The following is a 13,531-nucleotide window of genomic DNA, read 5'->3' as shown; positions in this document are numbered from 1 at the left end:
CCCAGGATCCCAAGCGATGGGATATGGGCTAGGAGCAGGCAGGTGGGACTAACTTAGTCTGGGATTATGTTCGGCATGGACTGATTGGACTGAAGAGTGTCATTTCTTGCTGTATGACTCTATGATTCTATGACCTCCCCTGTGACTGGGATAAGGGTAAGCATTCCCTCCTGGTCCCTTTTGATTTCTCTCCATCGTCCCACAGCATCCCCTCTCCAGTATGGTGTGGTTGGGCGAACTTGTCTGATTCCATTCTCACCAATTTAATTGGACTCAGGGCATCGCTAGTGCTGGTTTCTCCCAGTCCTCCAAGTTCTCTCTGCAGGTGTGCCCCAAAAAACTCCCTTCAATCTCCTTCTGCTTCTCATTTACATGTTGGTCCTTGGAGACACCATCGGAAAATCCATCAAATTTCCCTTACTGTCTCTATTATTTGGACTGCCTATCCAAAATCCAATCCTGGATGAGTGGGAATTTGATCCAATTAACTATTGGGAAAGAGCAAAGCCATTATTTTCAGGTCCCACTCCCTAATAACTGACTCCATCTGTCTCCCTGGAATCTGCCCAGGCTGAACCAGACACCTGACACCCTTGATGCCATAGCTGACATTAAGAGTGTTTCCAGCTACATATCCAGGGCATCACCAACCCCCTGTAGCTCAGTTCGTCGCCTTCTGAAACCATCATCCAGAAAATTGTTGCCTTTAGGCACAACTATCCAATGCACTTCCAACCATCCTCCCAATCAGTTCATGTCAGCGCCTTGAAAACTCATACTAATTTGTGCTGACCCATCACCCTGTGCTAACACTGACCCACAGTGGCCCCTATTCGAAAAGGGTGGTAGCACCTGGGGAGCAGGAGAGTTAACGTTTTGGGCATAAGCCGAATATGGAGGGGGAAAGGGGCTGAGAGCTAAATAGGAGGGTGGGGGTGGGGCTGGGGTGCAAAATAGTTGAAACTTTATTCTGGAACAGCACAGCAGGTCAGGCAGCATCCAGGGAACAGGAGAATCGACATTTCGGGCATGAGGTCATGCCCTGAAGAAGGGCTCATGCCCGAAATGTCGATTCTCCTGTTCCCTGGATGCTGCCTGACCTGCTGCGCTTTTCCAGCAACACATTTTCAGCTCTGATCTCCAGCATCTGCAGTCCCCACTTTCTCCTCGGTAATTGTAATAGGTCGGTAGGGAGCATGGAGTGGAGAGATGAGAAGGAAGATGGACAGGTAGGACAGTACAAGAGGGCAGTTTTGGAGGGTTGGATTTGGGATGTGGCGGGGGGAGGAGAGATTTGGAAACTGGTGAAGTCGATGTTGATGCCGTGTGGTCGAATGGTCCCAAGGTGGAAGATGGGGTGTTCTTCCTTCAGGCGTTGGGTGGCTAGGGTTTGGCGGTGGAGGAGACCCAGGACATCCATGTATGATGGAGTGGGAGGGGGAGTTAAAGTGGTCAGCCACAGGATGGTGGGGTTGTTGGGTGTGTATGTGTGTCCTGGAGATATTTCCTGAACCACTCTGCAAGTTGGTGTTCTGTCTCCCCGATGTAGAGGAGACCACATCGAGAGCAACGGACGCAGTAGATGAGATGGGCGGATGTACAGGAAAATCTCTGCCGGATGTGGAGGGATCCTTTGGGGCCTTGAAGGGAGGTGAGGTGTGGACACAGGGTTTTACACCTCCTGCGGCAGCTCCTGGTCCACAGAGATTCAGATGCCTCTTTGCAAATCCCCGCCATGGCCTCTGTTGTGTGTTGTGGCAAAGCAGCTGATGGTTGGGGGAGTGAGCTGACACATTCTCTTGCCCTGACTGAGTCTGATGGTGCACTTGGTTTTGGGTGGCAGAGGAAGTGAGAGGGGTCTGTTGTCTTAAACACTGTGTGGGTTATTGTACGATAGCAGTCAGTTGAAAGGTATATTTGCATCTTAGACAGTGTAACTGCAGCCATGAGGTCTATCCTCTTCAACCTTTCAAAGATGTTCCACCTTTACCCACCCAGTTCTTAATGACATCATCTGATTGGGTGGAGCTATCTACAACATTAACCTTTCAGAACCATTACCTTATAAATTATACCCCCCCACTCCCCCAGCTTTCTCTCCACCATCAACATTCAGACATCTATCGACATAACGATAATTACAAATAGCCCAACTCCCTGAAGGTTTCTGATTTCACAAATTCAGGTAGTTTGAGGGTTTTTCTTCAATGTTTTATCTATAGGTTTGGAGGATCGATAGGTCTTTGACATGAGGACAGTTGGACCGTGATTCCATTCCTGACCCTGCTTGCCCCACTGGAAGATTTTTGATCTCTTGCATGTTCTTCACTGAGGACATTATTCCTGCTCAAACAGGCACGGGCTGATCTGGAGGATCCTTCATCTCCTACAGCTCAGTCATGAGGGACGTCTCTGTTGGATAAGGCAGTCACCTCAAAACAGTGACTGAGGGACCTGCAATCTGACTAAGCTCCTTCACGGGCGGTTGCTGCTCTGAGGGAATAAGTATTGCTTGGTTTGCAGTTTCTGGATCAGGGTATTTCTTCTCAAGCATGTCCTGAATCTGTGGACGATGGCCGGCCCATTTCAGTGTTGATTCCCACTGAATCTTCAATCTGTGTAAGCAAATCCCTCACCTCAATTTGACCAGCGTTCACTGACCGAGCCCTGACTACATAGCTGGTGATCCCAAACAGTATCCTTCCCCAAAGAAGAACGCCCTGTCACACATGGGTAGGTTGTCTGTGTTTGTGAAATTCTCAATGTCACCGTTGTTGGCCAAGTTACTGAATCTGTGGCCTGAGCATTCTTCAGCAAAGAGACTGGTGAAAGGTCACATCTTCTCGGTCAGTCGGTTCAACTTGCTGCCTAATTCGGCATGTGGCTGCTGGTGGTTTCCAGTCCCTGGAACATATTTGGCACGGTGGCTCAGTGGTTCGCACTGCTGCCTCACAGCACCAGGGACCTGGGTTTGATTCTGGCCTCGGGTGACTGTCTGTGTGGAGTTTACACATTCTCCCCATGTCTGTGTGGGGTTCCTCCAGGTGCTCTGGTTTTTCTCCCACAGTCCAAAGATGTACAGGTTTGGTGAATTGGCCATGCTAAGTTACCCATAGTGTTCAGGGATGTATAGGTTCAGTGCAGTAGTCAGGGGAAATGTCGTGTAATAGGGTAGGGGAATGGGTCTGGGTGGGTTACTCTTTGGAGAGTCGGTGTGGACCTGTTGGGCCAAATGGCCTGTTTCCACACTGTAGAGATTCTAAGATATTCCTTATACGATCTCCATGCTTTCTATAATGTATTGATGTGCTATAATGTTATCAGCCCCACTGATTACAATTGTATATATCCTTGTTCAGCTTGTGATTTAGTGTCCAGCTTGGAAGGAATCTTGTCTCTTCAAAAACGATTTTTTCCAAATTGTCCATAGTGCCACTACTCACAGTGGCTCATCACTGAAAATAAACCTAGCAAGCAATGTTAATTCTCCGGCTATTTCTTGCTAATATTGCTAGTTGCCTTGCCTTACACCATATTAAACTGGAATATAATCAGGTTGTATATGTGTGCTGTTTACTGGGACTTTCCTACATTTCTGTGGCTACTTAGTTTATAGGCACAGAGGAAAACCACCAGGAGGACTGAATAGGAGGAGGCTCTTGTCTTCAGCAAGATGTTGTTTCTTGCATGATAGCAGCCAGGCAGGAGTATGGTGAGAGAAATGTTGTTATTAAGGCAGAATAACAGGTCTGTCCCCTTTGACATCCAAAGATGTCTGTCTTTCCCCACCCCCAACTCCTTATAACATCATGATATTGGGTGGAGCTTAATGCAGTCTTCAGTATTAACCCTTTCAGAGCATTTACCTGTATAACAGCTTCAAACTTCCCTGATACTGTCACCCACCTCAGGCCCACACCCTCCAGGCTGTCTCTGTGAAAGGCCCTGCATTGTCCAATCAGGGACCACAAACTCTGCAATCCCCACCTTAAACCTCCAAGTGTTTTCATCTCCATTAAAACCCTTCAGCGTTTTCTTCATACTCACCTTCACAATAAACCAATCAGGAACCACTGAGCCCCACGATATTCCAGCTGACCGATCCCAGTGATTACAGCTCCTAGTTAACATCCTGATCATTTACACTCTCACCCTCTGTAGGTGGTACCTGATGAAAACACGAGCTGGCTGTCAGACTGAGCTGATGAGTCTCTGCCGGGACAGACGTGGTTCCCCAGTCGGAACCCAACCTGGATTCTTCTCCCCTCCCTTCACTCTCCCCTCTCCCACTCTTCTCTCCCCCAACTCTCAGCTCCTCAGCCTCTCTTTCTCTCACTCCCCCCTCCCCAACTCTCTCCTCCCTTCACTCTCCCCTCCTCCCACCCTTCCTTCCACTCACTCTCCCCTATCCCTCACTCTTCCCTCCCACACTCTCCTCTCCCTCCCACCAATCTCCCCTCCACCCCTCTCCTCTCCCCCCACTCTCTCTACACCTCACTCTACTCTCACCTCACTCTCTCCTCCCCCACCCTCCCCTCTCGCTCAATGCTCCTGACCCCCACCCTGCTGACTTATTGATGTTTGTTGTTGCAGCTCTCCAAGAGGTCACTCCAGCCATCCCAATGAGCCCCTTCCCCCCCACCCTCCATGCTAATTTGTCATGGAGGTTACTGCATACTATCCATGAGCAGGATCCTACACTCAAACTGCTCAATGACCCCTCACAGTTCATTCCTCACGTCTTCACACCCAACGTTTTAACTCCCCCACCCTCCCCACCCCTCACATCCTGACCTTTCACACCCTGCCACCTCACATCCTGACCTCTTACACCCTGGCCTCTCACACGCTGACCCTTTACACCCTGACCCGTCACATTCTGACCCTCACACCCAACCTCCTCACTCTCTGACCTCTCACCTCTGACCTCTCCCCCTCACTCCCTGAACCCTCACTCCCTGACCTCTCAGATTTGACACTGGACCCTGGGAGTGGATTATTCAATTGTGACCAAGAGCTAAAGGACATTTTTGTTCCTAATTTAGTTTACTGTGTGAGGGAGTTGGTGTCACTCAGTGTTTTGTAACAAAGTTGTAATCTGTTCTGGAATCTTCTCTTTGACCTTGTAGCTCAGCCTGTCTGTCCTCGATGTTACTGAACTCTCACTTCAGCCAAATGCTGCTCGATGTGATTTTGCAATGACACAGTCCCCCAGTAATCAATGAGATTTAACAGGGACCTGATTCTGCAGGCCATACACAACAGCCTCCTGTACAAACACTGGGGCAGCACGACAGTTAAACCATCAACAGGCAAACTTAGTGCAAACTCACACTCACAGACAGAGACACACACTCACAGATAGACAGAGAGAGAGAGAGGGACACACAGACAGAGACACACTCTCACACATAGGCAGAGAGAGAGAGAGAGAGAGGGACACAGAGACACACACTCACAGATAGACAGAGAGAGAGAGAGGGACACACAGACAGAGACACACTCTCACACATAGGCAGAGAGAGAGAGAGAGAGAGGGACACACAGACAGAGACACACACTCACAGATAGAGACAGAGAGAGAGATGCACACAGACAGAGACACACACTCACAGATAGAGACAGAGAGAGCGAGAGGGACACACAGACAGAGACACATACTCACAGACAGAGACACACACTCACAGACAGAGACACACACTCACAGATAGACAGAGAGAGAGACACACACACAGACAGAGACACACACTCACAGATAGACAGAGAGAGGGACACACAGACAGAGACACTCACAGATAGAGAGAGAGAGAGACACACAGATAGAGACAGAGAGAGAGAGAGGGACACACAGACAGAGACACACACTCACAGATAGAGACAGAGAGAGAGAGGGACACACAGACAGAGACACACACTCACAGATAGACAGAGAGAGAGAGAGGGACACAGAGACACACACTCACAGACAGAGACACACATTCACAGATAGAGAGAGAGAGAGAGAGAGGGACACAGACAGAGACACACACAGATAGAGACAGAGAGTGAGAGAGAGGGACACACAGACAGAGACACACATGCAGAGACACAGAGAGAAAGAGGGACACACAGAGACACACACTCACAGACAGAGACACACACTCACAGATAGACAGAGAGAGAGAGGGGGACACAGAGACACACACTCACAGAAGAGACACACACTCACAGATAGAGAGAGAGAGTGACACAGACAGAGACACACACACACAGATAGAGACAGACAGTGAGAGAGAGGGACACACAGACACAGACACACTCACAGATAGACAGAGAGAGAGAGGGGGACACAGAGACACACACTCACAGAAGAGACACACACTCACAGATAGAGAGAGAGAGTGACACAGACAGAGACACACACACACAGATAGAGACAGACAGTGAGAGAGAGGGACACACAGACACAGACACACTCACAGATAGACAGAGAGAGAGAGAGAGGGACACACAGACAGAGACCCACACTCACAGAGAACAGAGAGAGAGACACACAGACAGAGACACACACTCACAGATAGAGAGAGAGAGAGGGGCACAGAGACACACACTCAGACAGAGACACACACTCAAAGATAGAGAGAGAGAGGGACACACAGACAGAGACACACACTCACAGATAGAGACAGAGAGAGAGGGACACACAGACAGAGACACACACTCACAGATAGAGACAGAGAGAGAGGGGGACACACAGACAGAGACACACACTCACAGATAGAGAGAGAGAGAGAGGGACACACAGACAGAGACACACACTCACAGATAGACAGAGAGAGAGGGACACACAGACAGAGACACACACTCACAGATAGACAGAGAGAGAGAGGGACACACAGACAGAGACACACACTCACAGATAGAGACAGAGAGAGCGAGAGGGACACACAGACAGAGACACATACTCACAGACAGAGACACACACTCACAGACAGAGACACACACTCACAGATAGACAGAGAGAGAGACACACACACAGACAGAGACACACACTCACAGATAGAGACAGAGAGAGAGATGCACACAGACAGAGACACACACTCACAGATAGAGACAGAGAGAGCGAGAGGGACACACAGACAGAGACACATACTCACAGACAGAGACACACACTCACAGACAGAGACACACACTCACAGATAGACAGAGAGAGAGACACACACACAGACAGAGACACACACTCACAGATAGACAGAGAGAGGGACACACAGACAGAGACACTCACAGATAGAGAGAGAGAGAGACACACACAGATAGAGACAGAGAGAGAGAGAGGGACACACAGACAGAGACACACACTCACAGATAGAGACAGAGAGAGAGAGGGACACACAGACAGAGACACACACTCACAGATAGACAGAGAGAGAGAGAGGGACACAGAGACACACACTCACAGACAGAGACACACATTCACAGATAGAGAGAGAGAGAGAGAGAGGGACACAGACAGAGACACACACAGATAGAGACAGAGAGTGAGAGAGAGGGACACACAGACAGAGACACACATGCAGAGACACAGAGAGAAAGAGGGACACACAGAGACACACACTCACAGACAGAGACACACACTCACAGATAGACAGAGAGAGAGAGGGGGACACAGAGACACACACTCACAGAAGAGACACACACTCACAGATAGAGAGAGAGAGTGACACAGACAGAGACACACACACACAGATAGAGACAGACAGTGAGAGAGAGGGACACACAGACACAGACACACTCACAGATAGACAGAGAGAGAGAGGGGGACACAGAGACACACACTCACAGAAGAGACACACACTCACAGATAGAGAGAGAGAGTGACACAGACAGAGACACACACACACAGATAGAGACAGACAGTGAGAGAGAGGGACACACAGACACAGACACACTCACAGATAGACAGAGAGAGAGAGAGAGGGACACACAGACAGAGACCCACACTCACAGAGAACAGAGAGAGAGACACACAGACAGAGACACACACTCACAGATAGAGAGAGAGAGAGGGGCACAGAGACACACACTCAGACAGAGACACACACTCAAAGATAGAGAGAGAGAGGGACACACAGACAGAGACACACACTCACAGATAGAGACAGAGAGAGAGGGACACACAGACAGAGACACACACTCACAGATAGAGACAGAGAGAGAGGGGGACACACAGACAGAGACACACACTCACAGATAGAGAGAGAGAGAGAGGGACACACAGACAGAGACACACACTCACAGATAGACAGAGAGAGAGGGACACACAGACAGAGACACACACTCACAGATAGACAGAGAGAGAGAGGGACACACAGACAGAGACACACACTCACAGATAGAGACAGAGAGAGCGAGAGGGACACACAGACAGAGACACATACTCACAGACAGAGACACACACTCACAGACAGAGACACACACTCACAGATAGACAGAGAGAGAGACACACACACAGACAGAGACACACACTCACAGATAGAGACAGAGAGAGAGATGCACACAGACAGAGACACACACTCACAGATAGAGACAGAGAGAGCGAGAGGGACACACAGACAGAGACACATACTCACAGACAGAGACACACACTCACAGACAGAGACACACACTCACAGATAGACAGAGAGAGAGACACACACACAGACAGAGACACACACTCACAGATAGACAGAGAGAGGGACACACAGACAGAGACACTCACAGATAGAGAGAGAGAGAGACACACACAGATAGAGACAGAGAGAGAGAGAGGGACACACAGACAGAGACACACACTCACAGATAGAGACAGAGAGAGAGAGGGACACACAGACAGAGACACACACTCACAGATAGACAGAGAGAGAGAGAGGGACACAGAGACACACACTCACAGACAGAGACACACATTCACAGATAGAGAGAGAGAGAGAGAGAGGGACACAGACAGAGACACACACAGATAGAGACAGAGAGTGAGAGAGAGGGACACACAGACAGAGACACACATGCAGAGACACAGAGAGAAAGAGGGACACACAGAGACACACACTCACAGACAGAGACACACACTCACAGATAGACAGAGAGAGAGAGGGGGACACAGAGACACACACTCACAGAAGAGACACACACTCACAGATAGAGAGAGAGAGTGACACAGACAGAGACACACACACACAGATAGAGACAGACAGTGAGAGAGAGGGACACACAGACACAGACACACTCACAGATAGACAGAGAGAGAGAGGGGGACACAGAGACACACACTCACAGAAGAGACACACACTCACAGATAGAGAGAGAGAGTGACACAGACAGAGACACACACACACAGATAGAGACAGACAGTGAGAGAGAGGGACACACAGACACAGACACACTCACAGATAGACAGAGAGAGAGAGAGAGGGACACACAGACAGAGACCCACACTCACAGAGAACAGAGAGAGAGACACACAGACAGAGACACACACTCACAGATAGAGAGAGAGAGAGGGGCACAGAGACACACACTCAGACAGAGACACACACTCAAAGATAGAGAGAGAGAGGGACACACAGACAGAGACACACACTCACAGATAGAGACAGAGAGAGAGGGACACACAGACAGAGACACACACTCACAGATAGAGACAGAGAGAGAGGGGGACACACAGACAGAGACACACACTCACAGATAGAGAGAGAGAGAGAGGGACACACAGACAGAGACACACACTCACAGATAGACAGAGAGAGAGGGACACACAGACAGAGACACACACTCACAGATAGACAGAGAGAGAGAGGGACACACAGACAGAGACACACACTCACAGAGAACAGAGAGAGAGAGGGACACACAGACAGAGACACATACTCACAGATAGACAGAGAGAGAAAGGGACACAGAGACACACACTCACAGACAGAGACACACACTCACAGATAGAGAGAGAGAGAGACACACAGACAGAGACACACACACAGATAGAGACAGAGACTGAGAGAGAGGGACACACAGACAGAGACACACATGCAGAGACACAGAGAGAAAGAGGGACACCCAGAGACACACACTCACAGACAGAGACACACACTCACAGATAGACAGAGAGAGAGAGAGAGAGGGACACAGAGACACACACTCACAGATAGAGACAGAGTGAGAGAGAGGGACACACAGACAGAGACACACACTCACAGATAGACAGAGAGAGAGAGAGGGTCACACAGACAGAGACACACACTCACAGAGAACAGAGAGAGAGATGGACACACAGACAGAGACACACACTCACAGATAGACAGAGAGAGAGAGAGAGGGACACAGAGACACACACTCACAGACAGAGACACACACACACAGATAGAGACAGAGAGAGAGAGAGAGGGACACACAGACAGAGACACACTCACAGATAGACAGAGAGAGAGAGAGGGACACACAGACAGAGACCCACACTCACAGAGAACAGAGAGAGAGAGGGACACACAGACAGAGACACACACTCACAGATAGACAGAGAGAGAGAGAGGGACACAGAGACACACACTCACAGACAGAGACACACACTCACAGATAGAGAGAGAGAGAGAGAGAGACACACAGACAGAGACACACACACAGATAGAGACAGAGAGTGAGAGAGAGGGACACACAGACAAAGACACACATGCAGAGACACAGAGAGAAAGAGGGACACACAAAGACACACACTCACAGATAGAGACACACACTCACAGATAGACAGAGAGAGAGAGAGAGACACACAGAGACACACACTCACAGACAGAGACACACACACACAGATAGAGACAGAGAGTGAGAGAGAGGGACACACAGACAGAGACACACACTCACAGAGAACAGAGAGAGAGAGGGACACACAGACAGAGACACACACTCACAGATAGACAGAGAGAGAGAGAGAGACAGAGACACACACTCACAGACAGAGACACACACACACAGATAGAGAGAGAGAGAGAGAGGGACACACAGACAGAGACACACTCACAGATAGACAGAGAGAGAGAGAGGGACACACAGACAGAGACACACACTCACAGATAGACAGAGAGAGAGAGAGAGAGGGACACAGAGACACACACTCACAGACAGAGACACACACTCACAGATAGAAACAGAGAGAGAGAGGGACACTCAGACAGAGACACACACTCACAGATAGAGAGAGAGAGAGATGCACACAGACAGAGATACACACTCACAGACAGAGAGAGAGGGACAGAGAGAGAGAGGGACACACAGACAGAGACACACATGCAGAGACACAGAGAGAAAGAGGGACACACAGAGACACACACACTCACATACAGAGACACACACTCACAGATAGAGACAGAGAGAGAGAGAAAGGGACACAGACACACACTCACAGACGAGACTCAGAGTGAGAGAGAGAGATGCACACGGACAGAGATACACACTCACAGAGACACGGAGAGAGAGGGACACACAGAGACACACTCACAGACAGAAACAGAGATAGAGAGAGGGACACACACAGACACACACTCACAGAGAGAGAGAGAGAGGGGGACACACAGACAGAGACACACATACAGAGACACAGAGAGAAAGTGGGACACACAGAGACACACACTCACAGACAGAGTCACAGAAAGAGTGAGAGGGACACACGGGCAGTCACACACTCACAGATGGAGACAGAATGAGAGAGAGAGAGAAATGCACACAGAGACACACACTCACAGACAGAGACACACATACAGAGACACAGAGAGGGACACATAGAAAAAGACACACACACAGACAGACACAAAGTGAGAGGGGGAGACAGACAGAGAGATACATAGAGAGACAGAGACATTCAGACAGACTTAGACACACAAACAGACAGAGGCACAGAGAGAGACACACAAACAGACAGAGACACGGAGACAGAGGGAGAGAGGGAGAGAGAAAATGAGAGACACACAGACAGAGACACAGAGTGAGAGAGTGACATTCAGACACATACACACACAAAGAGACAGACGCAGAGAGAGACATGCGCTCAGAGACACACTTACAGACCCTCACACATACGCATACACACACAAAGACATGAACACCCTCTCCCACACAGTCTCACACAAACTCAGTTTTTTACAGATATTCTCTCTCTCACACACACACACAGAAACACACACACAGAAACACACACACAGACACACACACAGGAACACACACAGAAACACACACACAGACACACACACACACACACACACACACACACACACACAGAAACACACACACAGACACACACACAGGAACACACACAGAAACACACACACAGACACACACACACAGACACACACACACACACACACAGAAACACACACACAGACACACACACAGGAACACACACAGAAACACACACACAGACACACACGCACACACACACAGAAACACACACACAGACACACACACACACACACACACACAGAAACACACACACAGACACACACACACACAGACACACACACACAGACACACAGAAACACACACACACAGACACACACACACACAGACACACACACACACAGACACACACACACAGACACACAGAAACACACACACACAGACACACACACACACAGACACACACACACACAGACACACAGACACACACACACACAGACACACACACACAGACACACAGAAACACAGGCACAAACACCGACTTACCAACATATACACACACTCACAATCTCACACTCAGATACCCTCCCATACACGCTCTCATGTGAAACCATTCTCACACACTCTCTGGCTCTCCCAAATTGAGACAGAGCCCAAGGGTCACACTCGACCCCCACCCCCCAACCCTGAGCCGGGTCACTCTTGCCCCGACCCTGAGCCAGGCTGACGCTCTCTCGGAGCTGCCTCCTCACTGACCTGCTGGGGTGGCACACAGTGCCAGGATAAGCCAGGCCCAGTCCACACCGTGCCTCTCCCACCAGCTGCTGCTCCGGGTCACTTTCTGGACCAGGGAGGTCAGCTCCTGCATTCGACAGTCGCCCTGTTCCTGCAGATCTCCCCATGAGAGCTCCATCATCACAGCACAGAACCAGGCAGGTGGGAGGGCACAGGGAGAGAGGGAGGGCACAGGGAGAGAGGGAGGGCACAGGGAGAGAGGGAGAGAACAGGGAGAGAGGGAGGGCACAGGGAGAGAGGGAGGGCACAGGGAGAGAGGGAGGGCACAGGGAGAGAGGGAGAGAACAGGGAGAGAGGGAGGGAACAGGGAGAGAGGGAGGGAGGGCATGGGGAGAGAGGGAGGGCCCAGCGAGAGAGGGAGGGAGGGCAGGGGGGAGAGAGGGAGAGCACAGGGAGGGAGAGAGGAGGGCACAGGGACAGAGGGAGGGCACAGGGAGAGAGGGAGGAGGGCAGAGGGACAGAGGGAGGGCACAGGGAGAGAGGTAGCGGACAGGAAGAGAGGGAGGGAGGGCAGAGGGGGAGAGAGGGAGAGCACAGGGAGGGAGGGAGGAGGGAACAG

At 50.2% G+C, this 13,531-nt stretch overlaps 1 protein-coding gene across 1 annotated transcript in view; it reads right to left on the bottom strand.

The window, feature by feature from the left end:
• Positions 1-13,176, bottom strand: part of fads6 (fatty acid desaturase 6) — a 157,049-nt gene extending 143,873 nt beyond the window's left edge. The window contains exon 1 of the mRNA XM_088000410.1: positions 12,934-13,176. Coding sequence (XP_087856536.1) covers positions 12,934-13,093 — 160 coding nt within the window. The 5' untranslated portion in view covers positions 13,094-13,176. The remainder of the gene's footprint in view (positions 1-12,933) is intronic.
• Between the last annotated feature and the right edge of the window lie 355 nt (positions 13,177-13,531).

The sequence above is a fragment of the Chiloscyllium plagiosum genome, unplaced genomic scaffold (assembly GCF_037043375.1).
Source record: "Chiloscyllium plagiosum isolate Xiang-an unplaced genomic scaffold, Cpla_swu_hap1 HiC_scaffold_25, whole genome shotgun sequence".
NCBI classification, from domain to species: Eukaryota; Metazoa; Chordata; class Chondrichthyes; order Orectolobiformes; family Hemiscylliidae; genus Chiloscyllium; species Chiloscyllium plagiosum.
Note: the sequence above shows the minus strand (reverse complement) of the source record. Positions and strands in the feature narration are given on the sequence as shown.